This window comes from Monodelphis domestica, chromosome 3, assembly GCF_027887165.1.
Source record: "Monodelphis domestica isolate mMonDom1 chromosome 3, mMonDom1.pri, whole genome shotgun sequence".
Taxonomy (NCBI): Eukaryota; Metazoa; Chordata; class Mammalia; order Didelphimorphia; family Didelphidae; genus Monodelphis; species Monodelphis domestica.
The window spans coordinates 91599273-91625914 of record NC_077229.1 but is presented as its reverse complement, the minus strand read 5'-3'; the positions used below and the strand labels follow the sequence as shown (position 1 = coordinate 91625914).

The following is a 26642-nucleotide window of genomic DNA, read 5'->3' as shown; positions in this document are numbered from 1 at the left end:
TGACTAACTCATGCAAAATCTTTTTTTCATACTTCAGATGGCTTTTCATTTATGTAATTAGAAGTTGTGCCAGCTGGTGTACATATAGGAGTATAGAGTATTTCATCAATACTAGAATTTAAGAATACCTTGAAGGTTACCAAGCTGCATCGACTAGGTGTGTTTTCTAATCCATAAGACAAAGAAATAGGTAAGATGAAAATATTTCAAAGTAAAATTTAATATATTTGCATCAATGGAAATATCCTGTCTTTCTGGTATTAAAAAATTTCCAATGTGTCTCTAGAAATTATTTTTACTATTGATTTATATGCAACCATGATTGCCATCCTTTCTTTTCTATAATCTCAAATGTATTATCTTAATTGTGACTATGTTTTAAATGTTTTCTTTAAATATACAAGTTGTTGGATTTCATTTTCTAATTAATTTTGCAACTTTGTGTTTTAAGGATGAGTTTTGGCCCATTAACATAAAATTGTTATTTTCAAATTTGGTTTTCCTATTATCAAATTACCTTAAAAATACTGTAAAATTTAAAAATTAGCACTGGGTACCTGCAACTTGCTTTACTTCAAACAATCTGATTTTGGTCTCTCACTACTCCTAGATTCTTATTTCCTTAAAAAGATAAAAAAGTACCAACCCCCTCTCTCAAAATTCATTCATCTTACTGAAAATTCTCCATAAGACAAAATATAAGATCTTGTTCAATTTTGTGATACAATGTTAGGTGCAAAATGAGATGCTTAGATTAAATTCTCTCTCACAATCCAGAAATGTTCTTGTCTTTGAGGAGCAGTTCTGCATGATTTAGATGGGTTTCCTTGCTATCTGGAGGTTTTTCTTCTGGATGTCTACTATATTCTTTCATGTTGACACTGCAAACAACATCTCTTCTTCCTTCTTTTAAACCCTTACCTTCTGTGTTAGAATAAATAAATACTAGTTATTGGTTCTAAGGGCAGAAGAATGGTAAGGGCTAGGCAACTGGGCTTAAGTGACTTGCTTAGGGCTTCATGGCTAGGAAGTGTCTGAAGTCAGATTTGACTTCAGGCCTGGGTCGTTAGCCTCTGGGACACCTTGCTACTCCTTGGTGACATTTTTAGGTATGTAAAGGTTCAGGGACAGCCGTGGGGGGCTCTTCTCTGAATCTATACTTTTACTGTGGCTGCCAATATTTCTAGGTAATTCTCTTTTATGATTTCCTAAAATAGTGTATATAATAGACTCCATTTTATTGTATTTTCATGGGACAATAGTAAATCTCTAATTACCTGATGAAGCTGTTCAAGGTACATTCACTCAGTTTGAGGAGACCTCAAGTACTCTTCCAATTTTGTTATCTGATTTTGTTCTGATCTTCTTTGTTCCTTCTTTGACAGTGAATTCTGAATCTGCTCTTTCTCAGTGTCCACTGCCTTAAGTGAGATTTTCCATTGTTATATTAAACAATCAATTCTCATGTCCTTGAATTGTTTGAGAACACTAATTTTCCCCCTTGGTTCTTCCTTCAATAAAAACAAAAAAAACAAACAAACAAAAAAAAAACCCAGTCCTTCTAAAGACTTTTAGTTTCTTGGTCAGTTTTTTTTTTAAAGGGGAGGGATTTTTACAACCCTTTCTGGGTTGTTTCTGGCTGTTTTGAGGTGATGAAGAAGAGTTGAGTTCTGATATTATCAAATGCTATTTTTTACTAGAAGTCCATTACAGAGATTGCACAATATTATTAAGTTCCAAATCATTTTCACATGAAATGACTTTGTTATCCCAGATCATTTAGAGAATCTCATTTTATGGGTGATGAAAGTAAGACCCAGAGTGAAGTGACTTGCCCAAAGTCACATTTTAGATCACTTGAAGAGGTAGGATTAGGATACAGAAATCTTGACTCCCTGTTCTTTGCTCTTTCCACCAATGAATGTACCACTCTTTCTACTTAATAGTATCAAAACTAAATCATAAAAAGGGATATTCTCTCTTAGCCAGTCTTTTACCTTGCCATCTCTCATGATCTCGACCCATCATTCCTCCATCTACATTTCCTTGCCATGAACGATCTTGATGGTCATCTAGCCTTCGACTATGATCTCCCCAGTCTCGTCCCCTGAAAAATAGGCACAAAAGCTGAATTGGGATTGAAATTTCCCTTCAATTTGTATCATATAAAGCAGAGTATGTTATTTTCCCAAAGAATTCCTATTGCCCCCCTCCACCCCTGACAGATTTCATTTTAGGGATGTAGCCAGTGTCTGAATTAATATATTTGTATCCATTTCAGATCTATAGTCAATGGTGATATATCTGTGGAGGTGATATGGGAAAGACTTCAATTTCTAGGCTGGTTCTTCTCTGCAAACCAGTCTGTTTCCTGGCCATCTCCTTATTCCTGACCAGGGGTGGGCCAGAAAATGCTCTAGTTTCCTCCTCAAACCAACAAAGCTATTTTAAAGTTTAAGCTATGTCATTGACATTTTCTCCATCACTTTCTTAAGTCTAGATCATCAACAACAAAAATCAAACCCAAATTTTTAGTCTGCAGACTTTTGATGGGTGAATATTCACAATGAAAATGTTAGCTGGCTTTTATAGGTCCCCTTGAGCTAGTTCCACTTTACTCCTGCCCATAACCATCAGTTTATATGTTTGGAACTGTGAGCTAACACTATTGCACTAGAACAAAAGTGACAAGGAAAATCTGCTGTTAAAAACTTGTAATAAAACTCTCATTATATTCTCCTAGTTATATGTCACACTGCCACCTCATTACTATTAATGTGTATATTTAAGACTATGTACAAAAAAGTTTGAGGATATCTGTGAGATTAGAACATTCAGAGGATGTTTTAATTCATACATCTACTTTACTTTACTCATGTTCTTCAACTCCAAGTGATTTTTTTCACCAGTCCCTTTAGAGTCCCTCATCCCACTGCCATTCCCTCACTTTTGGTGCACAGGCCTCTTCTTTTTCTCTAAAACAGAAACCATACCCAAGAGGAACTAGCTCTTTTACCTCTCAAAACTCACAGCCTGCAGGGCGTAAGTATACTGAATGATGGTGGCTGACCAATATCTAGGCTTTGCTCTAGTTATGTTTCATTTTATGCCTGACCATTTTCTCCCTAGACGCCCCACCCGTAAACCCCTTCTACCCATGTTAAAGCTCTGGCTCCATAATGAAATCCAATTTGTAATTACTTATGGAAATTGTCAGTCTATTCCTATGACTCCATGCACCAACCCTAAAATTTCCAAACCACAATACCTTTTCCTGGCCACCAATATCATTTTTTTGTGTCTCCCTTCCTCTCCCAATTTAAATTTGTTCTTGAAGGCAGGAGCTATTTTTGCTTTTTTAAAATTTGCATTCCCATTGCACCTATAAACTTTCTCTTAATTCACTCAACTCGCTGGAACCGCTACTGTTTTTCTTCATTTCTTTGGACGTTACTACCATACTGAAAGCTCCAATGGGAGAGCAGGTGGAGGTTTTAGTCTTTTTCTTTTTAAGTATCACAAAGAACTCCAAGAGCTCATTAACATGCATAATTCTTTGAACAAATAGTTATGATTTCTATGCTAACCTAGGTGGAGGAGGCAGTCCTCTTCCTTTGCTCATTCTCTTCTCAGACGCATAACTGCTCCACTCATCTCGAGATTCTCTCCCACGGCGATCTGGTCCTCCACGGCGTTCTGCATAGTGCTTAAAAATTAAAACAGGAAAGGAAGAAAATTTTAGTACCAATTTAAACATTAGTCATCTTTCTAGGCAACATAGGAAACCAGTGAAAATAACTTTAAATGCCACTGGCTCACTTAAAAATTAATCCATTTTATTATTTCTATTCACTGAGTGGGGCTGTTATCCCTCTGTGGACTGACATTTTAAAGGTACTTCAGATGAAACTTCTGCTAGAGTGTAGACATTGGAAACACTTCACCAAAGGAATGAATGGGAAATTGATTTTTTAAAGCAAGCATGGCAAAAATAAATAAGTTCCTTCTTTCTGAAACCCCTTTATTATTTTTTTTCTCCAAAGTACCCAGTAAAGGCAGAGAAGAAAAAGAAAGAATTTCATTAAGTTCCATTCAACTCACCTGTCCATCTCTGTCTCCCATCATTGACCTTGAACTTTCTCTCCTGGGGAAAAAAAGAGAGTTAATAAGAGTATACATTTGGGACCTAAACAAAGAAAAAAATTATTCTCATCTACAAATTTCACCATAATTGACTTGGAAAGAATAGGACAAACTCATACACATATTTTCAGAGTGAATGCTGTCATCCAAAATGAATGGAAGATGGTAAAACACAATCTATACCCAAATTAAAGCATTTATGGTTGTTTAGAGAAGCCCACAAATAAAGTACAGTTTTTGCTTTTATTTATGAACAGATTTCAATATATAATCTAAAAAAAGATGAGAAAAGAAAGGTTCACATCATTTCTAAATTTTCTCAGTAAATCTACTCCTACTTACTCCTACCATGGCTCTAAGAAGTGTTTTTTTTTGGTATATTTTCCATTTTATATCTATATTAGCAGACAAAACAAATTATACTATTTCTCTTTTATCACAGTTCAGAGTTTGCAAAATACTAACCTGTCTACTGAATGATCCTGGTACCGGCCACGATCTCTATGGTCAAAATCATGGAAACGATCTTGGCGGCTAAATTCAGAATGGTATCTGTCATCTAGTGCTGCCCTCTTTCCTTCTGGCCAATAGGAATCATCCCGTCTAAAGGAAAAGCATAGATTTCTTTAGTTTAGTGGAAGAAGAGAAAAAAAAGAACAAACTTATTTTTCTTTCAACCGAAATCTCATTGATAATGCCTATTAAACTTATGCTGAGGGGACTAACTCTCCAAACTACCACTTGCTGCTATCATTAAATAGATTAAGTGATGGACACAGCAAAGAAATATATATGAATTTTACTGAGGTGGTGCAGAGGATAGAGTGTCAGGAGGACCTGAGTTCAAATCTAACCTCAGACATTAAATGTATAATACTGGGCAAGTTGCTTAATTAACCTTTTTTGCTTCAGTTCCTTATCTGTAAAATGGGCTGGAGAAGGAAAACAGCAAACCACTCTGGTAACTTTGCCAAGAAAACCCCAAATAGTGTTATTAAGGCAACTATAACTAAATAACTATTTTACCTAGATAGCATACACTTCTCTGCATGTTTATATATTTTTTTTAGCAGAAAGAACGTTTGCCCCAATTTGAAATGATTTAATTAAAGCTACTTTTATCCATTATTCCTTTTATCTATATCCTAAAAGGAGTTACCACATTTTATCTTTATGGAACATTAAATCTTGTTGGTAGAGGAATGAGAGTAGTTTTATTTCAATATGTCACAGTAGTAGAAAAGAAGTTTGGACCTTTAAAAGCAGGAGAGAGTTGCTTGGCAACAATACTGAGTAATTTTTATATTTTTTAACAATGAAAGTTCATTAAGAAAACATAACTTTTAGACTATTATTGATAATAGATAAAACCACATCAATACTGTTGCTCTCTTTTTATAGAAATAAAACTATAACTGACTTTAATAATTTTTATAGATTTCTAAATATGGCATAACAGTCAACAGAGATGGCAAAAAGACTAGCAAGTCCTGCCTATGTCAAATAATGTTTGTGACCTTTCAAGTTTCTAGGAAACTTTAATAAGGTACAAAGAGAGGTACTAACCTGTGTCAGTGGAGGGAGTTCCCTCAGCTACAAAGTCTCTATAGTAATGAAATCATAGGTACAGTGCCTATTCCCAAGTCAAACTTTCTAGCATTTGTTGAAGAGTGGGGTATAATGAATACTTCATCACTTAAAATCCCCAACTCCCCCATTCTAAGCATTCCTCATAAGAATGAAATTATTTTTATCTTTGGTACTGCTTCTCCCAACAGGTTCATATTAATAAGCAAAGGAAAAAATGTGGTTTGAATTCTGAAAGATCAAGATTTAAACTATCTGGTGGAGCCACAGATTAGAAATTTACCAATTCAGGGTGGTAATTTACACTTCCTGTATGGTCCAGAGTTATGTCAGGGCACTTCTTATTGAGACAGTTAGGTGGCATAGTGAATAGTACCTTAGACTTGAAGACAGAAAGACTTATTAGCTATTATTATTTTAACTGATATTACATGATCCTGACCATTTCCCCAAAGCAAAATGGAAATCTCCTAAAGGTCATCTAACATTTTACACATAATACAACTGTGTTACCAGTTGAAGAGATAAAGAATGTTTTTGAATTCACTTAGTTTATCAAAAAGAAAATTCTACTTACCTGCCATCCACATCATAAGGGCGTCTGATCGCAGGTCGTCTTCCTTGTTCATAACGAAGTGCTTGTTGTCGGCGAAGTTCTTCCCTCTCCCTATGAATTCGCTCTTGTTCTCTGCGTCTCTCATACTCTATATGCATTCTCTCCCTCTCCAGTCGCTCTCTTTCCATTCGTTCTCTTTCTAGACGCTGTCTTTGAACAGCAAGTCTCTCACGAGCTATTTCCAGGCGTTCCCTTTCTTCTCGCTCCTGTAAGGCTTGAATTCGTTCCTCTCTCTCACTCCACTCACATGCTCTGAGTTAAAAAAGAAAAGATAATCAAATCTCTCACACTCTAATGAGACACTCTAATATACCAGGCTGACATGATTATATGGGTTACTCAAATAAAATGTTATAGATCATTAGAGCTAGAAGGAAGCTAAAAGACCAAATGTTAACCTCTAATGTTTGTTAGATGAATCAAGGCACAAAGAGATAAAGTATTTCAGAATTTTAAAAAATGTGTACATACTAGAATCCAAATTTTCCATTTACTAATGTAAGAATCAATGGAGATGAAGATAAAGTAGCATTAGTACAAATGGATTGGGGGGGTAGCTGGATGGTTCAGTGGATTGAAAGCCAGACCTTAAGTTGGGAGAACCTGGATTCAAATCTAGTATCAGATACTTCCTAACTGTGACATTGGGCACTAAAACCCCAACTGCTTGTCCCTTAGCATTCTTCTGCCTTAGAATTGAAACCTGGTATCAATTCCAAGATAGACAGTAAAGATTACACACACACACACACACACACACACACACACACACACACGCATGCATGCGTGCACGCACATGCATGCAGAAATCCAGGAATAAGGAGAGAAGCATGATAGATTCTGTAAAAGGACTAGAGACTACATAAACAAAGTGGAAAATATGCCTAGCACAGCAAAAACAATGACTTCAAAGTAGCTAACAATTTGACTTCATGCCATCATTCAAAAGAAGAACCAACGAAAGGGAATTCTATTCTGAGTATGATCTGGATCCAGATGGCAGAATCAGGAACAATACACAGAACTTGCAAAGAGGCCAATTTAGGCATGATGTCAGGAAAAACTTCAATTAAAAACTAACAATGAAAATTGGACAAATGAGGAATAAGTTGCTTAAAATGATGAATTCTCTTTCTTCAGAAGTTTTCAAGCAAAGGATGAACAACCATTCATTGATTAGCACATTTTGGGGATTCCTTTATTATATGGTTTGAATTAGCTAGCCACTAAGGTCCTTTCTAATTCCTAAATTTGAAAAATTAAAAACAAAAAACAAAAACTGAGTTTATGCAATGTAGCATAAGAGCTGGACCAAAGGGAGATAAAGAAGTCAATGGTCTTTTGGAGCACTTTAAAGAACTAGAATACAACTGAAGTATTTTTTAAATTATGAGGTTTCATAAAAATGCAAAAGTACAATTTATTGTGTTAATGGCTACTGAGATCCGTTATAATATTTAACTTGCTCTATTGTTCGTAAATAAGTTTTTAGGTTAATAAAAAGGCACAGTACAAAATCTTTGAAGAAAGAAAATCCCTGTTAAATCTGTGCTCCCTTAAATTAAAAACAAATGAGTATGCATGAGTTGGAGAATGGCTGAACAAACTGGCACAAAAATACAAAGTAATGTTATTGTCTCAAGAAATAAAATATGAGAAATTCAGGGAAATATAGAAAGGCTTGTATGAACGGATTATAATACAAATAAGATTATAAATAAGATATATATCTTTATTATCAAAGAGAATTCTTAAGGCCTATATATAAAGTTAAATAAAAACACTAAAATGAGGCTGAGCTAAGAGTAGTTTTAATGACCAATCCTAGCATCAAGAATAGATAAGACAATATTTTCCTCCTCTTGAGAGGTGGGGGACCAAGATTGGGATATATTTACCCTAAACCCTAGTTATGGTATTGGTTGGTTTTGCCTGTTATAAGGGACAATTCAATGGAGAGGTGGTAGATGAGCTATATTTGGAAGTAATAGATACTGAAACAAAAGACATCAATAAAACATTTTAAAAATCTGGGCTCCTAATGCCTTTGTGATTGGCAAGTAACTTTTTTAGGCCCCAGTTTCCTCACTGGGGCCTAAATATGATGAAGAACTAGGCAATTTACAGTTATTTTCAGCTATAAATACTGATTCTATATTTAGAACTGCCAAATTCTATACAAACTGACGTATAATTCTAGGTAATTATGTATAACATAACAGCAAATCAGAAAAGGCAATCAATATTTCTGACTGTTAACTTACCTTCGAGACTCTGAATCTCTTATCTTTCGCTGGTCTCTAGACTTATCAAATGACACAACAGACCGTTTTTCTCTACTGGCAGATTTGCGATCTTGGCTCTTTGAAATCTGAGTTACAAAAAAATTTGATTATAAAATTTTAAGTGGAAAAGAGACCGAGAAAGCCATTGGCCAGGTGGAAAACCTTTATTACCACATTGGCAACTAAATACTAAAAGAATCAGAAGGTGTCTTCTAGTGCCAGGTAAAATACTTAATTTAGAAATTGGGAGAGGATAAGGAAAAGTATTACAAGATGGAAAGGATAGGATGGATTAACATCTCTAAAGACTGTAATCTTTAGTTCAGTTAAGCAATTAGATTTTTATTAAAACTTTTATTATCAATGGCTTGAATGTCAATAGAGATGATCAATTTATTCAATCTGTGGATGATAGAAAATGGGGAAAGATAGCACTGGATAATAGAAATGGGGATCCAGAGTCTGGAGATTTTCATAGAAGCTACTAAGATGAAATTTAATTTGGATAAATGTAATGTATCCCAGTTATACTAAACAAACAAAACAAAACAAAACCCAAACACTTCATAAATAGATAGTATACAACACCCAAAATTCTCCAATCTGCAAACAAAACCACTGAGGCAACAGATATTTATTAAAGGAACCTTTCCCCTTCAACAAAAAGGATTTCAGACATTCCTCATGATTTGAGAGCCCCTCTTAGCCACAGCGTAGAGGTTACAGTCTATAAGACCACTAGATTAGTGGAGGAAAAAACATACAGTTCAATTGGTGGATCAGTCAGGCAGAACTATGCATGCCTGCTACCAGCTTGTATCACTGGTAATAAGGCAGGTTACAGAGGGTTGAGGCAGGTCAAGAGATAAAGAGAAAGGCCCTTGTCCAAAGAGTTGAGAAGGTCAAGTTCTACCCAGTTGGCCAACTGGGGGAAGTGACCAAAGACCAAGGAGTTCCTAAAATAACCAGGGACTTTACTGAACTTAAGATGACTATAACTAGAGTGTAGATGGATGGGGTTAGGGTGGAGACTCTTTAGCTGTGGTCAGGTAGGATATGCCCCAATGTGTTCTGTAGTCTAACATAAAGAAAAACTTCAATTATTTAACCTAATCTAATTACTTGTAATTATATTATACATCAGGATCAGTTGATTATTCTTAACTCATTAAAAGTATATTAATGCTTGTTAAAATAAAAGAAATATTCACTAATCCTATGGTATCACATTAAACTATATACTAATTGAAACTTAACATAGGAATAAAATCATTGATTCAGGATGGGCAGGGGTCTACTCAAATAGAGTAGGGGGTCAAATAATTTCTCATAGGAGAAATAGAATACAAAAGCCTGAAGATGCAATGAGTTGGCAGTGTGCTATGTCTTTAAAAAATCTCATTTACTTTAGACTCCATTAATAATACCATAATATTCAGATTTAAAGAGGTGATTGTTTTGCCATGTTTTGCTCTAGTTAACACACCTGGAGTATTGTGCTCTCAGCACATCTAGCAAAGACATATAAGTTATATAGATTTCTATTTAACATCAATGAAAACAAGGTTGCCTCATGGGTTCAGTGTTCACATCATCAGCAATCAAAATAAGAGACTTAATGGTCACTTTTTGAGACTGTAGTGGTTTATAATACAAATTACAAGTTGAGCTGGATGACTCCTAATTAACTGTACATTTATGTATGATTTTTATGAACCAACAAAGTATTTGTTATGTGGTCAGCACTATGGAAGAATAGAAAGCATAAGGTGCTGTTCCCACTCTCAAGGAATTTTTTTTTGTGTGAAAAGCATCAGGAAGAATATGAAATTTCAACTTGTAAGCCTAACATGATATTCTATCAAATAAGAGTTTAGTAGTAGATAAATCTTCAGTTTTACTTAGCTTTCCAAAACACATGCTTACGACAAATACAAATGCCAAATAATGAAGCATAGTAATGTGATAAGACATCTGAATTTTTAAAGGTATAATGATAGAACCACAACTAATCAGGGCAAAATGGAATTTAAGAGAAAACCTGAGCATTTTCTCTAAAAAAGAAACACCCCCCCCCCACCCCCAACTCAATGGGATGAAAATGCAATCTACATCCAATTCTTAAAAAAAACCAGAACGTATTTTCATGACATAAATTTGCACATAAAATACACATAAAAAGGTACAAGATGACCTTGACTAAAATATACTTACTCCCTCTTTTCCTCCACTTGTTTTTACACTGATAACAGGCTCTCCTTTGGATTTGTCCATTACTACAGTCCTCTCTGTACCTCGACTTCCTATATGAAACAGAGTAAGAAAAATCCAGGATGAGTGCAGCATAACCCTATGGTGGTAAAATACATCTCAAAGTATGTGTGTACGCAACTAACCAAAGACAACCAATCTGATAGGAAGAGAATAATACTAAAGTTATTCTATTATTAGTTAGTGTACCTGACTTAGTAGCTCTAGCTCGATCAGATCCAGGTTTCTGTTCATCTTTATCCTTCTCATCGCTTCCATCTTCTTTTCTAGTGTCATCTTTTTTGTCTGTTTTATCATCTCTTTTTATGTTGGTAGATCTAGGAATAATATCACAGCCCCCAACCCACAAAGAATACCTATTAGATTAAGTAACGAATCATAATTTGGATGTTCCAATATTTGGTATAAGACTAACAATTATTGTATTTTTTCTCTTCTCCTCATTCTACTAGCAATGTGTCTCCTTTTACGTTAACGTGGGAGAGGTCCCAAGAACACCTCAAATTCAACTTGTTCAAAATTAAGCTTATTATTTGCTTTCCCCCAATCAATAAATCAACAAACATTTACTAAATACTTACGATTTGCCAGGTACCCAATCTTCTATGTTTGAAACCTTGTTCTTCCTTCTGCTGTATCCTCCATGTCTAATCAGTTATTAAATCCAGTTGATTCTACCTCCACCACCATCTTTCCCTCCAACTCATCCTTTTCTATTCTCACAGGAACCACCTTACCCTGTGATTCTGACATAAATCACTACAAATTTTAAGACATTCTTAAAAGGTCTTTATTGTTTTACTCTCTCCCCTTCCAAGACAGCCTAGATATCATTCTCAGATTTATTTTCCTTATGCATAGGCATGGACATACCACTATTCAAAATTTTTCAATGGTTTCCCATTATCTAATGAATAAAATGTAATCTCATATATTCAAGAACCTTACCTCCCCAACATTAGCCCCTACATTTCTAGCCTGTCATGTCACTACTCTGTACTTTCTATACTCCCAGATCAATGGGCTACATTTGATGATTGAACATTCCTAGCACTTTCCCTCTGCTATCTTCATAATGCTCCATGTCTAGTATGTGCTCATTTTCTTGAGAGGTAGTGTGGTGTGATAGAGAATACACTGGACTTAAAAATTAGGAGTGACTCGAAATCTAATTTTGCTTGATCATCTGTGGCATAATTAACTTTGGATATGCCTTAAGGCTATTTGGACACTTCTTTACTCTCTCTCTCAAATCCTTGTTAACTTAATGCCTATGGATTTAATTATCATCTTTACAAAGTTGATCCCCAGATCTATGCATCCAGTTTAAGTTTCTCTGCTGTGTTGCAGATCTGTATTTCCAACTACTGGATATTTCAAAATTGCCGTCTCTTAGGCCTCTTATTAAGCTCAAGACACCACTATCTTCTCTTCTAAAGCTACTCCCCTTCTGAATTTCCTTATTTCTGTTGAGTCACCCAGGTTTACAACATAGGAGTTATCCTCAAATTGCTACCTCTCCATAAACCATGAAGTCCATCCAGTTGCCAAATTTATCTCTAGCATCTGTTCCCTTCTCTCCTGTCACATGGGAACTACCTTAGTTCAAGTTCAGGTCACTGTGACCTCTTATCTGATCAATTAGTCCAAAACTTAAGTCTCTTCCTTTAAGACTCCACTGTCCCTGGGGATTTCAAGTCCTTTCACTTGGCTTCAATTTAGTCTTATTATTCATCATTACCCATCACATATTTTGTAGTCCAACCAACCCCCCCCCCAATATGATACTCTAAATCCCATCTCTTAGCTCCCCCTTTCCCTCATATTTGGAATGTACTCATTATTCCATTCTGTTTAAGAGAATTCTTCATTTCTTTTCTTTCAAAGTTCAGCTCAAATGGCATCTTCTACATGAAGCCGTTCTTGAACTCTCTAGCTATAACCCGAACACTCCACCAATTACCTCATATTTTGTGAATGCTAATAATATGTACATCTTTCCCTCTGTAAACTATAAGTTCCTTGAAGATAGTACCTAGCATTACCTGATATATAGTAGGTATTTAATAAATGTTTGTTGAGTTAATGACCAGGAGGATTATTTTTCCTAATTCAATTTCCTCATTTGTAAAAATAAGATTAAATTTGAAAAATGTGGGTAAAGGGCTTTGTAAATTTTAGTCTATAAAAACCAGTAATTATTGCTATTTACCTATCTTTTAAAACCTAATTCAAATGCTACCTTCTCCCTATGAGCTTCTCCCTGTTATACCTTAAATAGCTGTGTTTTGTATTTTTATTGTATGTTGTGAATTGTTTTGGATTAGGGAATTGTGTTAGTATTAGGCTGAAAGCACCAGGAAGGGACTAAAATGCACCAAAACGATTTAATAAATCAATTGTTTTCAGCTTTTTTTAAAAAAGTTAAAACAAGTACCTGTCACTGTTAGTTGATTTCTCTCTCTTTCCATCACTTTCTCTTTTATCTGAAGTTTTTTTCCCAGCAGGCTCATTTTTTGTCTGAAATCATATTGATTAAAAAAAAAATCAAATCACAGGAACAATACAAAGTTACATGAACTAATTTAGTAATTGGTCATATAACAATAGGCAGTTTAGAATTTACTTTTTCTACTGAGATCATTTTCCCATGAAGTTCTGTCTTGTGAAGATGGTTAATACATTTGGTTGCTTCCTCAGATGTGGACATTGTGACAAAACCATAACATCGAGCCCCAGGACTTCGAGCATTAGTGACTACCTTGGCACCAACAACCTTTAGGAAAGAGAACACACATTAGGCATCTCTGTTATGTCAGCTACAAAATATTCCTTACAAGGAAGGAGAAAAGTAATGCTGGCAAAAGGACAATAATGGAGACTGGAAAATCCGATGCTCATTTTAACAATTATATTAACCAATCATATGATCTTCCACCCTTTCCTTGGATAGTTTAATTACCAAACAACTAATTTTTATTGAGTTGCTGGCAGAAGATAGAAATGAGACTAAACTCCAATGCTACTGAACCAAGCATGTACAGTGGCAATTTAAGGCAGACAACATATATTTTATTACTATCAATATTTGTACAGATGTCATTTACTTTTTCTACTCTACTGTCACATTTGTAAAGATTCATAATTTTATTAACGTTAAGTATTCCTTCTACTGAAATGGGACTAAAATCACTTGACCTTAGTACAGTCTCAAGGATTGCTCCCCAAAATCCAGTTACCCAGTGGATAAATTTCCAAGGAACGAACTTTGATGATGAATGTCTAGGTCTATAATGTGAAACCATTCAAATTTAGCAGGACTCATGAAAATGTACATGCTGATGTAGCTTATCTATGTCATGATGAGGTTGCCAGAATGAAATAATAGTGGACGTCTTAACACTAATCATCATTAATGGCTAATGTTAAAGAAAAGAATGAACCTTTCCTGAAGTCAGAAAGAATTAGTGTGGAGTAATGGAAAAGAATATTGGATTGGGGATCCAAGTGAATGCTAAAATTCTTTTTTGAAATTGTAAGCAAATGGCTTACAAAAAGAATAGAAAACCAATTATGTATCAATCCATGATTCTGAATATACACAGTTTACTGCTGCAATCAAATAACGAGTTTAATGACACATTTTGAATGCATAATTTTCATTGTCCTTCAGATTAGGGGTAAGGCAAAAATAGAGTTCTCAAAAAATATTTACACATTCAAGACAAAATTTTCTCATTTGTCATTTGTTCATTTGTCAATGGTGAGGTTTTTGCCAGAATATATTATTTAGTCATTAGCATAATCTAGAGATGATTCAAAATGTTTTTAAACAACTTCCTAATAAGGCCCTGCTCTCTCTCTCCCCCCTGTTAAAATATTAGGATTAAAATTGTTCCCTTTGTTCTTTAATAATGAACTTGGGGGGGTGGGAGGGGGGGGAGGTAGCTGGGTAGCTCAGTGGATTGAGAGCCAGGCCTAGAGGAGGTCCTAGGTTCAAATCTGGCCTCAGACGCTTCCCACTGGTGTGACCCTGGGCAAGTCACTTAACCCCCATTGCCTAGCCCTTACCACTCTTCTGTCTTGGAACCAATACACAGTATTGATTCCAAGATGGAAGGTAAGGGTTTAAAAAAAAAAGAAGAACTTCTGTTTTCAAAGGGGAAAGGATATAAAAGCAAAGAGGACTTAAGTACCTGAAGAATGGAAGGATGACATTGAGTCAAGAAGAATATCAAAAGGACAGGGGGAGTTTTCCCCAATTTGGCTTGGGAACCACTTACACATTGGAAAAATATTCTTACAAAAAAGAAATGTGCATCTATCTAAGATCAATGAGGATACTTTGCTTAAATTTTCCACTTTTAAAGTCTTGCTTCCTACATTCTTTTACTAAATGAAAACAAAACCCAATGAAAACATAAACATAAATCAAGAGATTAAAATATCAGGATTTACATACCAAATAAGGACTTTAAAAAATCTCCAGGCTTTCTACATATTCTAAAGACACTCTGCTTAAAATTAGAACTGTGGCCAGAGTGAATATATATATATATACCTTATCTCATTATTCCAGAGTCAAATCTTACAGTAGACACAAAATGTTATTACCCAGTTTAAAGTCCCATCCATTTGGACGAGCTAAAAATGATTTTTGACAGTTTAAAAACATCATATGCATAAATGCTCTAAGGATGAAGATTTGCCACCACAAGATTATAAAAATATATACATCAGACACCACCACCCAACTACTTTGAAAAGTCTAATACTTAAATCTGATGTATAAATTCTGGGATGTTTAACAAAAATTAATTTAACTACTTATTATATACAACCTATAAATCCTTTAAATCTTACCTTTCCATATTTGCTGAAAAGATTCTTCAAATCTATAGCTCTGGTAGTAGAAGAAAGTCCACTAACCCAAAAGTTTCTACCACAACTGCTAGTGGTATGACCTGGTTTGAAAGAAAGTTTCAGCCAACAATTAATGTTTAGGAGACCGCAAATCTCTTAGGAAATTGAAAGACTAAAGCACACACAAATGCACAGGTGCACAAAGACAGTTATAATTTCTAGTTGGAATTAATATGGCTAGAAATCTTTATTGGAGTTGTAAGGAATGAGAAGAGGTATTGTTATCACTAAAACTCATCATTTTCAAGTCAATGATGAAACAATATTAATAATAACCAAGTTCTCTAGAAAGTCATTTCCTCTTTCTTTTCTTTAGAGGTATTCCTTTATCTTGAAGTTGTTGTGTTGAAATAATCCCATTAACCAGTGATTATAGCCAACAGCTACTTTTCAATTAAAGATACTATGGTGGAATAAGTGTCTTTATAATCTAAACATCAGATAATCCAGATTTTATACTAGAATTTTTTTTCAACATGTGGCACATTTAGCCTTTTAATTATGAATTTTAAAAAGTCTACCAAAATTCCTTTGCATTTACGTAGCATAGGAAGGAAAGTGGCCTATAAGTGTATAAAATCCAAAATGGAGCTTAATTGCCTCCTGACAACTAATAGCTGAGATATTTTAACTCTAATGTAAAGGATGTCTTGACCGCACAGGTAACAAAACTTCCAGAGTCAAATTTAGATTTCATATAGAGAAAGGTTTCTGATTTTTTAATTGAATGGGTTGCCCCTATGGGAACTGGGTTGCTCAACACTGGAGATCTTTAAGTAGTGGCAAGATAATATTATTTCTCAGGTATGAGAGGAGATTCTTGTTCAGGTAAAAGTTAGATTAGAAGGCCCCTGAGATACTAAAATAATAAAGACTTAAGATTCAAAACCTGGCTCTTTTACTTTCTACTTTCCTGGGCAAGCAAAGCTTCATGGTGCTTCATTTTTCTAATCTATCAAATGAGGGGATTAAGCCACATCTCCCTCAAATCCTTTAGGTCTATTCTAGATTATATGATCCTATAAAAATGACCTCTTTCAAGTCATTTAATTCCTTTGGGCTGTAGTTTTCTCACCTGGGGTATTCACTGAAATAAATGACAATATCAAATAGGTTAATTTCTTCCCTAATGAGAAAATTAGAAATTTGTGTAATAATGAACTGGTTTATTATAGGGTACAAGTTAATTCTACAACCACTGTTGAAATTAAAGAGAATATTTAAGGGACTGCAGAATCTCATAATCTGGCACTATACCTTTTTCATCTTTGGACACTCTTTTGGTATCTGAATCCTCTTCCACAGAGCTAGAGACAAAAGTTAATGTTACATAAGTAAGGAAAAAGCATACAGAAAACTAACTAAAAGTATATGTGCTAAAGTTGCATACCTACCAGAAATTTAGTTTTGAAATAAAAGAAAGATACCTGGCAAACTTGCATTGGAAATCTGACCCAAGAAATAAGATGTCAGACTCTTAGGAGTAAATTAATTGTTGCATTAAGCTAACTAGAAAGAATTATAGAAAACAACCATAGTAGGTTGAGAAAAGGAAAAAAAATTATAAAATGTTTTAAAATACACAAAGAAACCAATCAGATTTTCTATAAATAAGTTACAATTTCATCAGTCTGGCTGGCCAATTGAAGAGAAACAGCTTATGAGTGTCATTAAATGACCAATGAAAAAAAGATAGCATCTGGTCTAGAACTGAGAAAAAACAAACCTCATTTTCTGATCACCGCCCTCATTGGTAGAGGACTCTTTAGTAGCAGATGAGTCTTCATTATAAGCTTCATCTTCACTTTTCTTAATGTCTTCTTTGCTATCTTTGGTTTCGGGGCTTGAGGCTTTCTCTGGTGTTTCCTGGGCTTCCTCGCTAGAAGCTTCCGCATTTTCTGATGCTTTGCTACTCTGATCATTTAGATTCTCTACCACTACAGTGTCAGAGTCCATTTTCTCTTCGTCTACTTTCTGCTCGCTTTTCTCCCTTTTCACTATGTCTAAGTGCTTTTCTGCCTTCTTGGCAATAGCTTGTGTTGACTCGCTGTCCACATCTAATGCATCCTCCTCTGGATGAGCAGTGTCAAAATTGTCCTCTTCCTCTGCAAGCTTTTTGTTTGGCCCCACGCTACTTGCATCCTGTGAAAATGGCTGCTCCAGGTCGGAACCTTCTTCTTTTAGTGGGTCAGACTTACAAGTTTCCCCCAAAATGTCGAGTATTTTCTCATTTTCTATGGATTTAACAGGAATAGAATGGCACAAGGTTTAATTACCAGGGAAATAAAGCAATCACAAATGCGGAACTGGCACAGCTGCCACACTAACACGAAGAGAACTGCTAGCTACACAGAGATTGGAAAACCCTGATGTATACAAACTTACACTGTTTAACACTACCTGCATTCCAACAGTATAGTATATTAAGAAAGTGTCAACCTAGAGGGAAGTGAAAAGGATCCCATAGATTAACCCCTAAAAACCTTCTGGCTGTTTCTTGAGTCTTCATTATGTTGCTGTTTATATACGTCTCTTCAAAATTTAGCTTCCAAGTCCAACGTGTATAACTGAATGTACCATCATTCACTGACAGCTCAATTTCGAAATTTCTTTTGAATTTCTTTTAACAGAACAGTCCAATATGAAAACCAGAAACTCTTCCAACGGTGCAGGAGTATTATTTGCAGTCCAGAAAGTGAACAGTATTTGTTTTGACATTTCATGAAGAAAATCTTTCCTCTTCTGGAATCCAGTTACTTCTTACGATTTTAAATTTAGTTCCCCACAACAGCTTTAAAACTGCCTGAACTGCTTTACTCAAAAACTACCAAATAAAGATATTGCACAATATCACAAGATCTGTTTTGGTGTGCAGAACTATTGCCTTTTAAGAGTAAGGCAATTTTATTTTATTTATATATAATTAATGTTTATTAAAATGAATGAGATCATCCATTTTCCATACATGATCGTATAAAATGATGAATACTCCACTTTCACAGATCTGGTGATATGACTGGGTTTCCAATCTCTATGATCCTGGTATGACTGGGATTGTCCACCATCAGAATATGAATAGCACAGTAAGGTAATTACTAGGAAACAATAATATTAATAATAACAATTAAGGATTTAAAATGGAATAGGTGGAAAATTGGAATGGTTTCAAACCCTTGCTTCTGGTTTCTGATTTAACAGTACCTGGCTCCAAGGATGGATCTTCAATTTCCTGTAACATAAAAGAGAAAAAAAAGAAATTGCCAAACGAATGAAACCCACAGTTAAAAAAAAAAATCAAACAAGAATGACAAAACAACAATTTTGAAAAATGCAAATTATGAAGCAAAAAATGTTTTTAGAGTTATTGGTCCAGGTAAGACAAACAGTTCACCTGGGGAAAGTCACTTCCATGCAGGCAATGTCCCTTCTGCATGCTGTTCTCCCAAATTTTGGAGTACTACTAATAAGCAGGGACACAGATCTTCAACAATAGTAAGTACTGTTAATAAACTTGAAATAGAATTTGCACAATTAAACTCTCATATCATCATAGTTTTTCAGGCACCAATAATATACTATATTTCTAAAACCATGGTCAACTTTTGATAATTCAGACAAAGGTGGAGCAGAAATGTAGGTGGATCTAACATGGCAAAGAATTTGAAAATTACTTTTATATACCTTCAGGACATGTATTTGTACTTACATTCAAGAACTAGCAAATCTGATGATCTGGGAATTAATGTCCAACAAAATAATAAAGTCCTATTATGAAGGCCCAAAGATCAGTTAGGGATAATCTTTTGGGCTTCCCTGTTATACTATATTGTAGAAAGAAGGTTTAATTTGAAATCAAGAGAATCTGGGTTTGAATTCTAGTTCTGTTTCTACCCATCAAATGATGGGCAGTTTATTTTGCCTCAGTTTCCTTATCTAGAAAATGAGATGGATATACCAATTGATGTTTAAGTTCCCTTCTAGTTCTACCCAAATCCTATGATTCCTATGAAGTTCTTTCAGAGCAGTGCAAAAGTACCACCTTAGGTCAAGGTACAATTTCAATAGTCTGGGGGTAGGGTAGGGAGTGGGGCTGTGTTTAGATTTCAAAATATTATCTCTATGAGAAGCAAGTACTGAGCTGTTGCTCAGTAAGGGTAAAAAGAGTCCCTCAGGTCAATAAACAGTAAATATGCAGTAAGTGTTAATACACTTGGAATAAGATTGGTACAGATAAGATCTAATGCAAGCATGAACATGAACAACTAATCTTAAGCTTGCTTTTACATTATAATTACACAATAATAATAATAATAATTTTAAAAGGGACAGTATTCTAAGACCTTAGGATTAAAATGAATTTCAGAAGCTGTCTAGTCAAGCCAACCTATGAATCTGTTTGGGATTCTGGAAGATGTTTTAAAAACCACATTTGATTAAGCTAATTATGCCGATAATCTACAAAATCTTAAATAATGAAAATACCCTGTTTTAAAGGTCAGCTGAACCTCCAGTGAAATCTTCCACTCAGCTTCCCTCTTGCCCCTTCCCCAATACAAACTAAGAACAGAGTATACCATTTCTGACAGACAAAAACAAGCTTAAAATCAAGAATGGTTCCTGGTTTGTTGTTTCTTTGGGAGCAGATGCTTTGGCTTAATAATGTGGGAATAGAAATATAATACAAGATCTATATGAGTTGACTGGGCACATCAAGTATTTCCATAAAAATAGTTCACTAAAAAGTGATTTGCATATAAGTGCTTAATAAATGCTTATCGAACCAAATATACCCAATAGTTGAAAGCAATGTTTAATCTAAGATACATTTATACCCATAATTTAAATTTATGTAGGCTATGAGCCATAATTAAAGAAAAGCGAAGATGCAAATTTAAACAATACAGGAAAAAACTGGGCTATGTGTCAAAGCAGAATATCTTAGAATTCTTTTCATTTGATTTATACACAAGGCCAAAATAATTTCTTATTCATCTTCGTATAAATAACAGCATCTTTCCTCAGACCACTGACCCTGCTTCCAGCATGGGCATCATGGCCATAATCCATGGAAATGACCCCTGTGGAGAATGGGCCCATTGTTATCCTCAACATTAACAACTGACAAAACTGCTACTGATATAGGATAGTGATCTTTCTTGCTCTATCCTTAAGACTTTCTTTTTTTTTTAAAACCCTTACCTTCTGTCTTAGAATCAATATTGTGTATTGGTTCCAAGGCAGAAGAGTGGTAGGGGCTAGGCAATGGAGGTTAAATGACTTGCCCATGGTCACACAGCTGGGAAGTGTCTGAGGCCAGATCTGAACCCGGGACCTCCTGTTTCTGGGCCTGGTTCCCAACCCTCTGAGCCACCTAGCTGCCCCCATCCTTAGTCTTTCTATGAGTGGAATATTAGAATGTGAGCTTCCTGAACACAGGGAGTGTCTTAATTTTCTATTTAATCTCTAGTCCAGTGTTCTGCACACAGTACATATTTAATAGATGCTTTTTCATTCATTAAGTTTACTAATCTTTGTGTGGGATGTCTACCTTTAGAAAAGGCAAGTACCATTGAAAGCTTTTCCTTTTGCTGTTCTAGCAATACTTTGCCTAGATTATAATTCTATGATTTTTTAGTCCCCTATCTCCGGTTATCAGTCTACCACCTTGATCTCATTTCAGCAAAGATAATCCCATTAAAGGCAAAGTAAAAACTCCTGGCCAAGTAAAAACATCTAAAAAAATCAATTAAAATAAACTGAGTCTTAGGAAATATTTCCCCATCAGTTACAGGTGAGTCAATATTGTTGTCAGCTAAAAAGCAAGAAGTGAGAGAATAAGAATTCTTTTCTACCCAGTGTATGAGGGGAAGCTATACAGAATGCTTGTTGCATAACTGGTATCATAAAATGTCTCAATGTCCTGATTTCAAGCAATATAAGTTTTATTTAGATACCAAATTATGACATTTTTAACCCAGCTACCTTTCAAAACTTTATTTTATATTATTCCACTCAACACAACTATTATTTCAGCTCAATAAGCCTAATTAGGCTTTCTCATTGGGAATGTCCATTACCCAGTCTGCCAATGATGTGCACTGCTCCATCTCCCACGTCTTTATCTTCCACACTAATCTGAGGCTTCTTTTACAAAGTTTCTTCAAGGCTTAGCTCAGGTGCCCTTGTCTACATGAGACCTTTTTTTTTTTAATTTAAATAGTTATCTGAGTACAATTTTAGCTCTTTGGTAGTTTTTAAGATTATGAAAATAAAGCAGCCACAGAAACATTTGCGTACAAGTGGTTTTTACAAGAAGAATTTCATCTCATGAAGGTAGAAATTGCTTGTTATCTTTATTTCCTAACGGTACATGGCAGGTGCTTAATAAATGTTTCTTGTTGCACATCACAAATTGAACCCACTGTATAATTACTATTTAAATGGGCATATTAGAATTTTACCTGCACCACAGTGAAGTCAGATGATGAAGTATCTAAATTGTTTACACTCTCCTTGTCAGCCATCTGCAAAACAAGAGGGCATATTATTATTCATCAAAGGAATAATAAAACCTTGTGTTCAAAGTACCACCCAAAGTTCTTTATCCAAAATACACAAAAAGATCTTATAAAAACATTGAACATCTATATTCAGGTTAAGTGTGGCCTTTGGCAAAGCAGATATTTCAGAAGGCAATAGCATTATTCTGATAATCCTAGCATTCCTTAAGATACCTGCTTTGTACTGATTTATGAGCCATGTAAGAAAACCAGTACTATTACTTCACATCCACACTTCACTTGGAACCCAAAAGAACACAAGCTCATATGGACCACTTACCTTATTCACCATGCTTGAAGAACTTTAGATCATTTTTCTAAAATCAAATCCAACTCAAATTGTTGTATGAAGTACAAAAGTGTAAGTACAAAGACTGAACAAAATGAAGGCAATTCCAAAGCACATGACAGCCTTTGAAGGCACTTCTGTAAGAGTTACATATGCGCAATGGCAGCATCATTAAAAGAAACTTCAAAAGGTGATTTTTGAAGGGTACAATACTCACTGTAATGTATAACTTATTTTTTAAAAAACCTATTCACACGTTTATATGTGAAATGTATAAAGATGGTTTGACTTTCTCAGGAAATGCCACATGGCTCATTTTTGACTACCTTTCATTCTGTGTAGATGATCAATATTGTGTACCTCACTTTTATGTGGCAGTGTTGTGAAGAAAATACTGGATCCTCATTGCTATTCTATCATTGATTCATGAGATGTTTTGCAAACAATTCAAATTCTCTGGGTCTCAGTCTCCTCAGTTGTAAAAAAAAAATCAGATTGAACTAGATTATATCTTAAGGTTCCTTCCATCTTTAAAATATTGTAATTTTACCTACTGTCAGACTTATATGCAAACATAATAGCCAGTAGACAAAATACACTCTCCCACCATTTCACAATTTAATCCCCCATTTTATGTTTCCAAAATGAAACAAGCTTAGACTATGTAAAGCTTAAAACAGCAATAATTATACTCTTCTACACAGGGCAATACAACAACATAATTCTGAACTCTTCTTTTATTCCAGCCTCACGACAACACCCAGGCCAAGATGTTGCATTTGGCTCAACATTCAAAATATAACAATCTAACATGGTATATAAAGGAATAGCACATAACCAGAGAGGCACTTAACTAAAAGATATTACTTTTGAACAAAACAAGACCACTTTTGGGGGTGTTTCACACTTTTTGTCGTGTACCAGTATTATATTTCATTGACCATTAAAAACAATTGGATTCCACACATTTAAGAGATGCATTCCATCAATGATGGTAGTTTTTTAGGATTACCAAAATAATGCAGCCACAGAACCATTTTGGTACATTTTTGAGATGTTTCCAAGTTACCTACAGCATGTTCTGTAAGCTGATCTGGAAATTCCTTCATTTCTGCATCAGCATTTTCTTTACTATCAGATAGGGAGTCAAGAATATTATCAGCACTGTAGTCCTCTCCGCAATCTACAGCACTCCCATTATCTATTTCGGCTTCATCTAAGACACTGATATCCATCATGTCAATATCTCGAAAATTATCCAAACTTGTTTCAACATCTTCCTGTAAGAAGAAGAATGGGGGGAAGGGGGGGGAAAAGCATGTGATAGGTATCTGGATTAAAATGCTTAACTACTAAATTGCACCTTCAACCAGAATCTATATACCTGTTCATCTCCAGAGTTTTCCTCCAGTCCATTATCTTCAGCACCCTCTTCTTCTGCTTTTCGTCCTGCTGAAATAAGTTTGTAATGTGAAAAACTATAATAAAGAATTACCAGAGCAAATAATCTTCATTTTTATGTAGCTCAGTTAAACAAAAGCAAATCTTTTAAAAACTTAATAATTTTAATAATTAACAATTTTAAACCTTTTAAACCTTAATAATTTTAAACCTTTAATGATATAAAATAACAAAATTTTAAATAAAATAATCCCAACACTCACTCTTTGAATTAAAACTGGTACTTATCACATGGGATAAGGTGATAGTAATGTTGAGATGTGTTCAAAGAGATGAACTTTTCCCTTCTTGGTGGGGAACTGTAAGAATTAAGGGGAAGAGATGTTTTTTCAATGCCAACTATTTCCCCCTCAGTGTTCACAGAAAATGCTTTTCCCTTACAAAGGTTATAAAATTGAGTGTAGTCAGCAGACTAGCCCACAAGTCTTTTCTGAACCCTACATTAACATAATTTAGGCTAGACTAAAAAAATCTAACCAATATCTGTCACATTGCTTCTAAGGATAAAAGATGTTCTAATGGGTATTCTAATTTAAAAGATCTGACTTACAAATGGGCTTCTGGAACACATGTATGTGTAGTTATAATGTAATAAAATCACATTAACTAGTGAGAATTAAAAAAAAATTTTTTTATGAAGGAAAATCTGAGAGATTCTGTCACTTTAGGAACAAATAAATATCAACTCTTCCTAAGACTTCAAAATAGAAAAAGCTAGTAAATAATTATTTCACTTGAATTCACATTTTAGAGGACATTTATATATCTCCCTGGAATTGTGTTACTGTCTTGCAAATACTTACAATGTACCTTAAACATCTTCCTTTAACAGATTTCAATGGGAAAGACTCTTTCAATAAAATAGAACAGGAACTATAATGTCATTAGTATAGGGACTTCCCAAATGAGGGAAGTTCTTGATCGGTGACTAAAATGACTAGAAGATCCTTAAATTTTGCAATCTGAGTATAACTAATTTAAAACAGGGATGGGGACAAAGTAGATCCAAAGCACATTAGGAAAACTGAAGAGATTCAAGTTCTTTAGCTTATTTCCCTGAAGATTCTAGGGTCTGGCAAGAAAGGGATTAGTCTTCTTTCTAACACTCCTAACTCCCAAGAGAGGGACTTGGCCTTTGGCCCTAACTGGCACTCAATAAATGTTTGTTAAATGAATTTAGTTATTCCTGAAATAACTTTAATTGAATAGGTCTATGTCCTTATATAGTCCCAATTCACTGATACAGAACATTTAATTTATACTTACTACCAGAAGTAATTTTAAGTCAAAGCAACAGAAGAGAGCCAAATGAATCTAATAGTTATGTAAGATTGGACATAATAAATTCCTAAGGGCATTAAGGTTCACCTAGTGAAGGAAATGAGTGCAACCGGGAATTATCCTCAACATATATTTATTTTTAATACTCCCAGAAGTACCTTTGATTCCATGGGAACCAAATGCATCATAGGGAAGGTGACAAAACTCAAATGCCTCACTCCAGCACTATATCAATCTGATTAAAAAAGCAAGATTCATACTCAAAAATAAAACATTGAAGAAAGAAAACAAAGACACAAAGCACATTTTGAATTTTGTTATTAAAGTCAGATTATTGTATGATTATTATATAATACCTTTGTTGCTGGATCTCTTTGGAGTTGTTTTCTTACTTCCTTCGGATGTAATTTCAATTTCATCAGGATTGCCCCCTTCATCTTCAATTGCCTATTAGAAATAGAGTCATGTTGACCAAAATGACAGCACATAAACTTTAAATACAGTTCCCGATTACTTTCCTTAAAAATGAACAGTAATCAAAATAATTTTATTAGCTTTATAGTGAGCATTTTTGTATAAAATCATTTGAAGGCATTTATTTATTTAAACCCTTACCTTCTGTCTTGGAGTCAGTACTGTGTATTGGCTCCAAGGCAGAAGAGTGGAAATGGCTAGGCAATGTGGGGTTAAGTGACTTGCCCAGAGTCACACAGCTGGAAAGTGTCTGAGGCCAGATTAGAACCTAGCACCTCTTGTCTCTAGGCTTGGCTCTCAATCCACTGAGCAACCCAGCTGCCCCTGCATTACATTTTTTTTGATTTTTTTTTCACTTGTAAAATAGGAGAACTGGACTTCAGGTCACCTAAATTCCTTGTAGCTCTAAATCTATCAGAAATGTTAACAAAGCCCTATTAAAATTCAAATTATTATACACTCAAATTGCATCTGGCCCTGAGATCTATACTAGAAAGTAAGCAATCTACTTAAAGATGTGAAGAGGACCTAAATTGACCCTTAGCTTCTAAGCATTTATCTTTGGGGTGTCCTATCCCCCCCTCCCCTCCAGATAGTAATCTTTTGGTATAAAAAGGTTTTTTTTTGGCCAGTCAAGCCTACAACATAGCACAAAAGATTAGGGCTCATGTGGTATAGGGAACTTTTAGGTGAGCAAACTTGTCCTACTAATTCAAGCCAGCACCTTCTTTGCAAAGGAAAGAGTTGTCAAA

The 26642-nt window shown here is 34.8% G+C and overlaps 1 protein-coding gene across 4 annotated transcripts in view; it reads right to left on the bottom strand.

Moving 5' to 3' along the window:
* Nucleotides 1-26642, bottom strand: part of LOC100024904 (scaffold attachment factor B1) — a 36596-nt gene that overhangs the window by 6680 nt on the left and 3274 nt on the right. Inside the window, exons 2-19 of one of the 4 annotated variants that reach the window (XM_007488943.3) lie at nt 25773-25863; nt 24059-24126; nt 23748-23954; nt 22287-22349; nt 19027-19054; nt 17552-18059; nt 17083-17132; nt 15766-15866; nt 13529-13678; nt 13340-13422; nt 11092-11219; nt 10846-10934; nt 8611-8717; nt 6308-6598; nt 4609-4746; nt 4102-4144; nt 3588-3706; nt 1998-2107 (exon numbers count right to left, since the gene is read on the bottom strand). In XM_007488943.3, coding sequence (XP_007489005.1) covers nt 1998-2107; nt 3588-3706; nt 4102-4144; nt 4609-4746; nt 6308-6598; nt 8611-8717; nt 10846-10934; nt 11092-11219; nt 13340-13422; nt 13529-13678; nt 15766-15866; nt 17083-17132; nt 17552-18059; nt 19027-19054; nt 22287-22349; nt 23748-23954; nt 24059-24126; nt 25773-25863 — 2374 coding nt within the window. The remainder of the gene's footprint in view (nt 1-1997; nt 2108-3587; nt 3707-4101; nt 4145-4608; nt 4747-6307; nt 6599-8610; nt 8718-10845; nt 10935-11091; nt 11220-13339; nt 13423-13528; nt 13679-15765; nt 15867-17082; nt 17133-17551; nt 18060-19026; nt 19055-22286; nt 22350-23747; nt 23955-24058; nt 24127-25772; nt 25864-26642) is intronic. The other 3 variants (XM_001375971.5, XM_003340720.4, XM_007488944.3) reach the window with 3 other exon arrangements.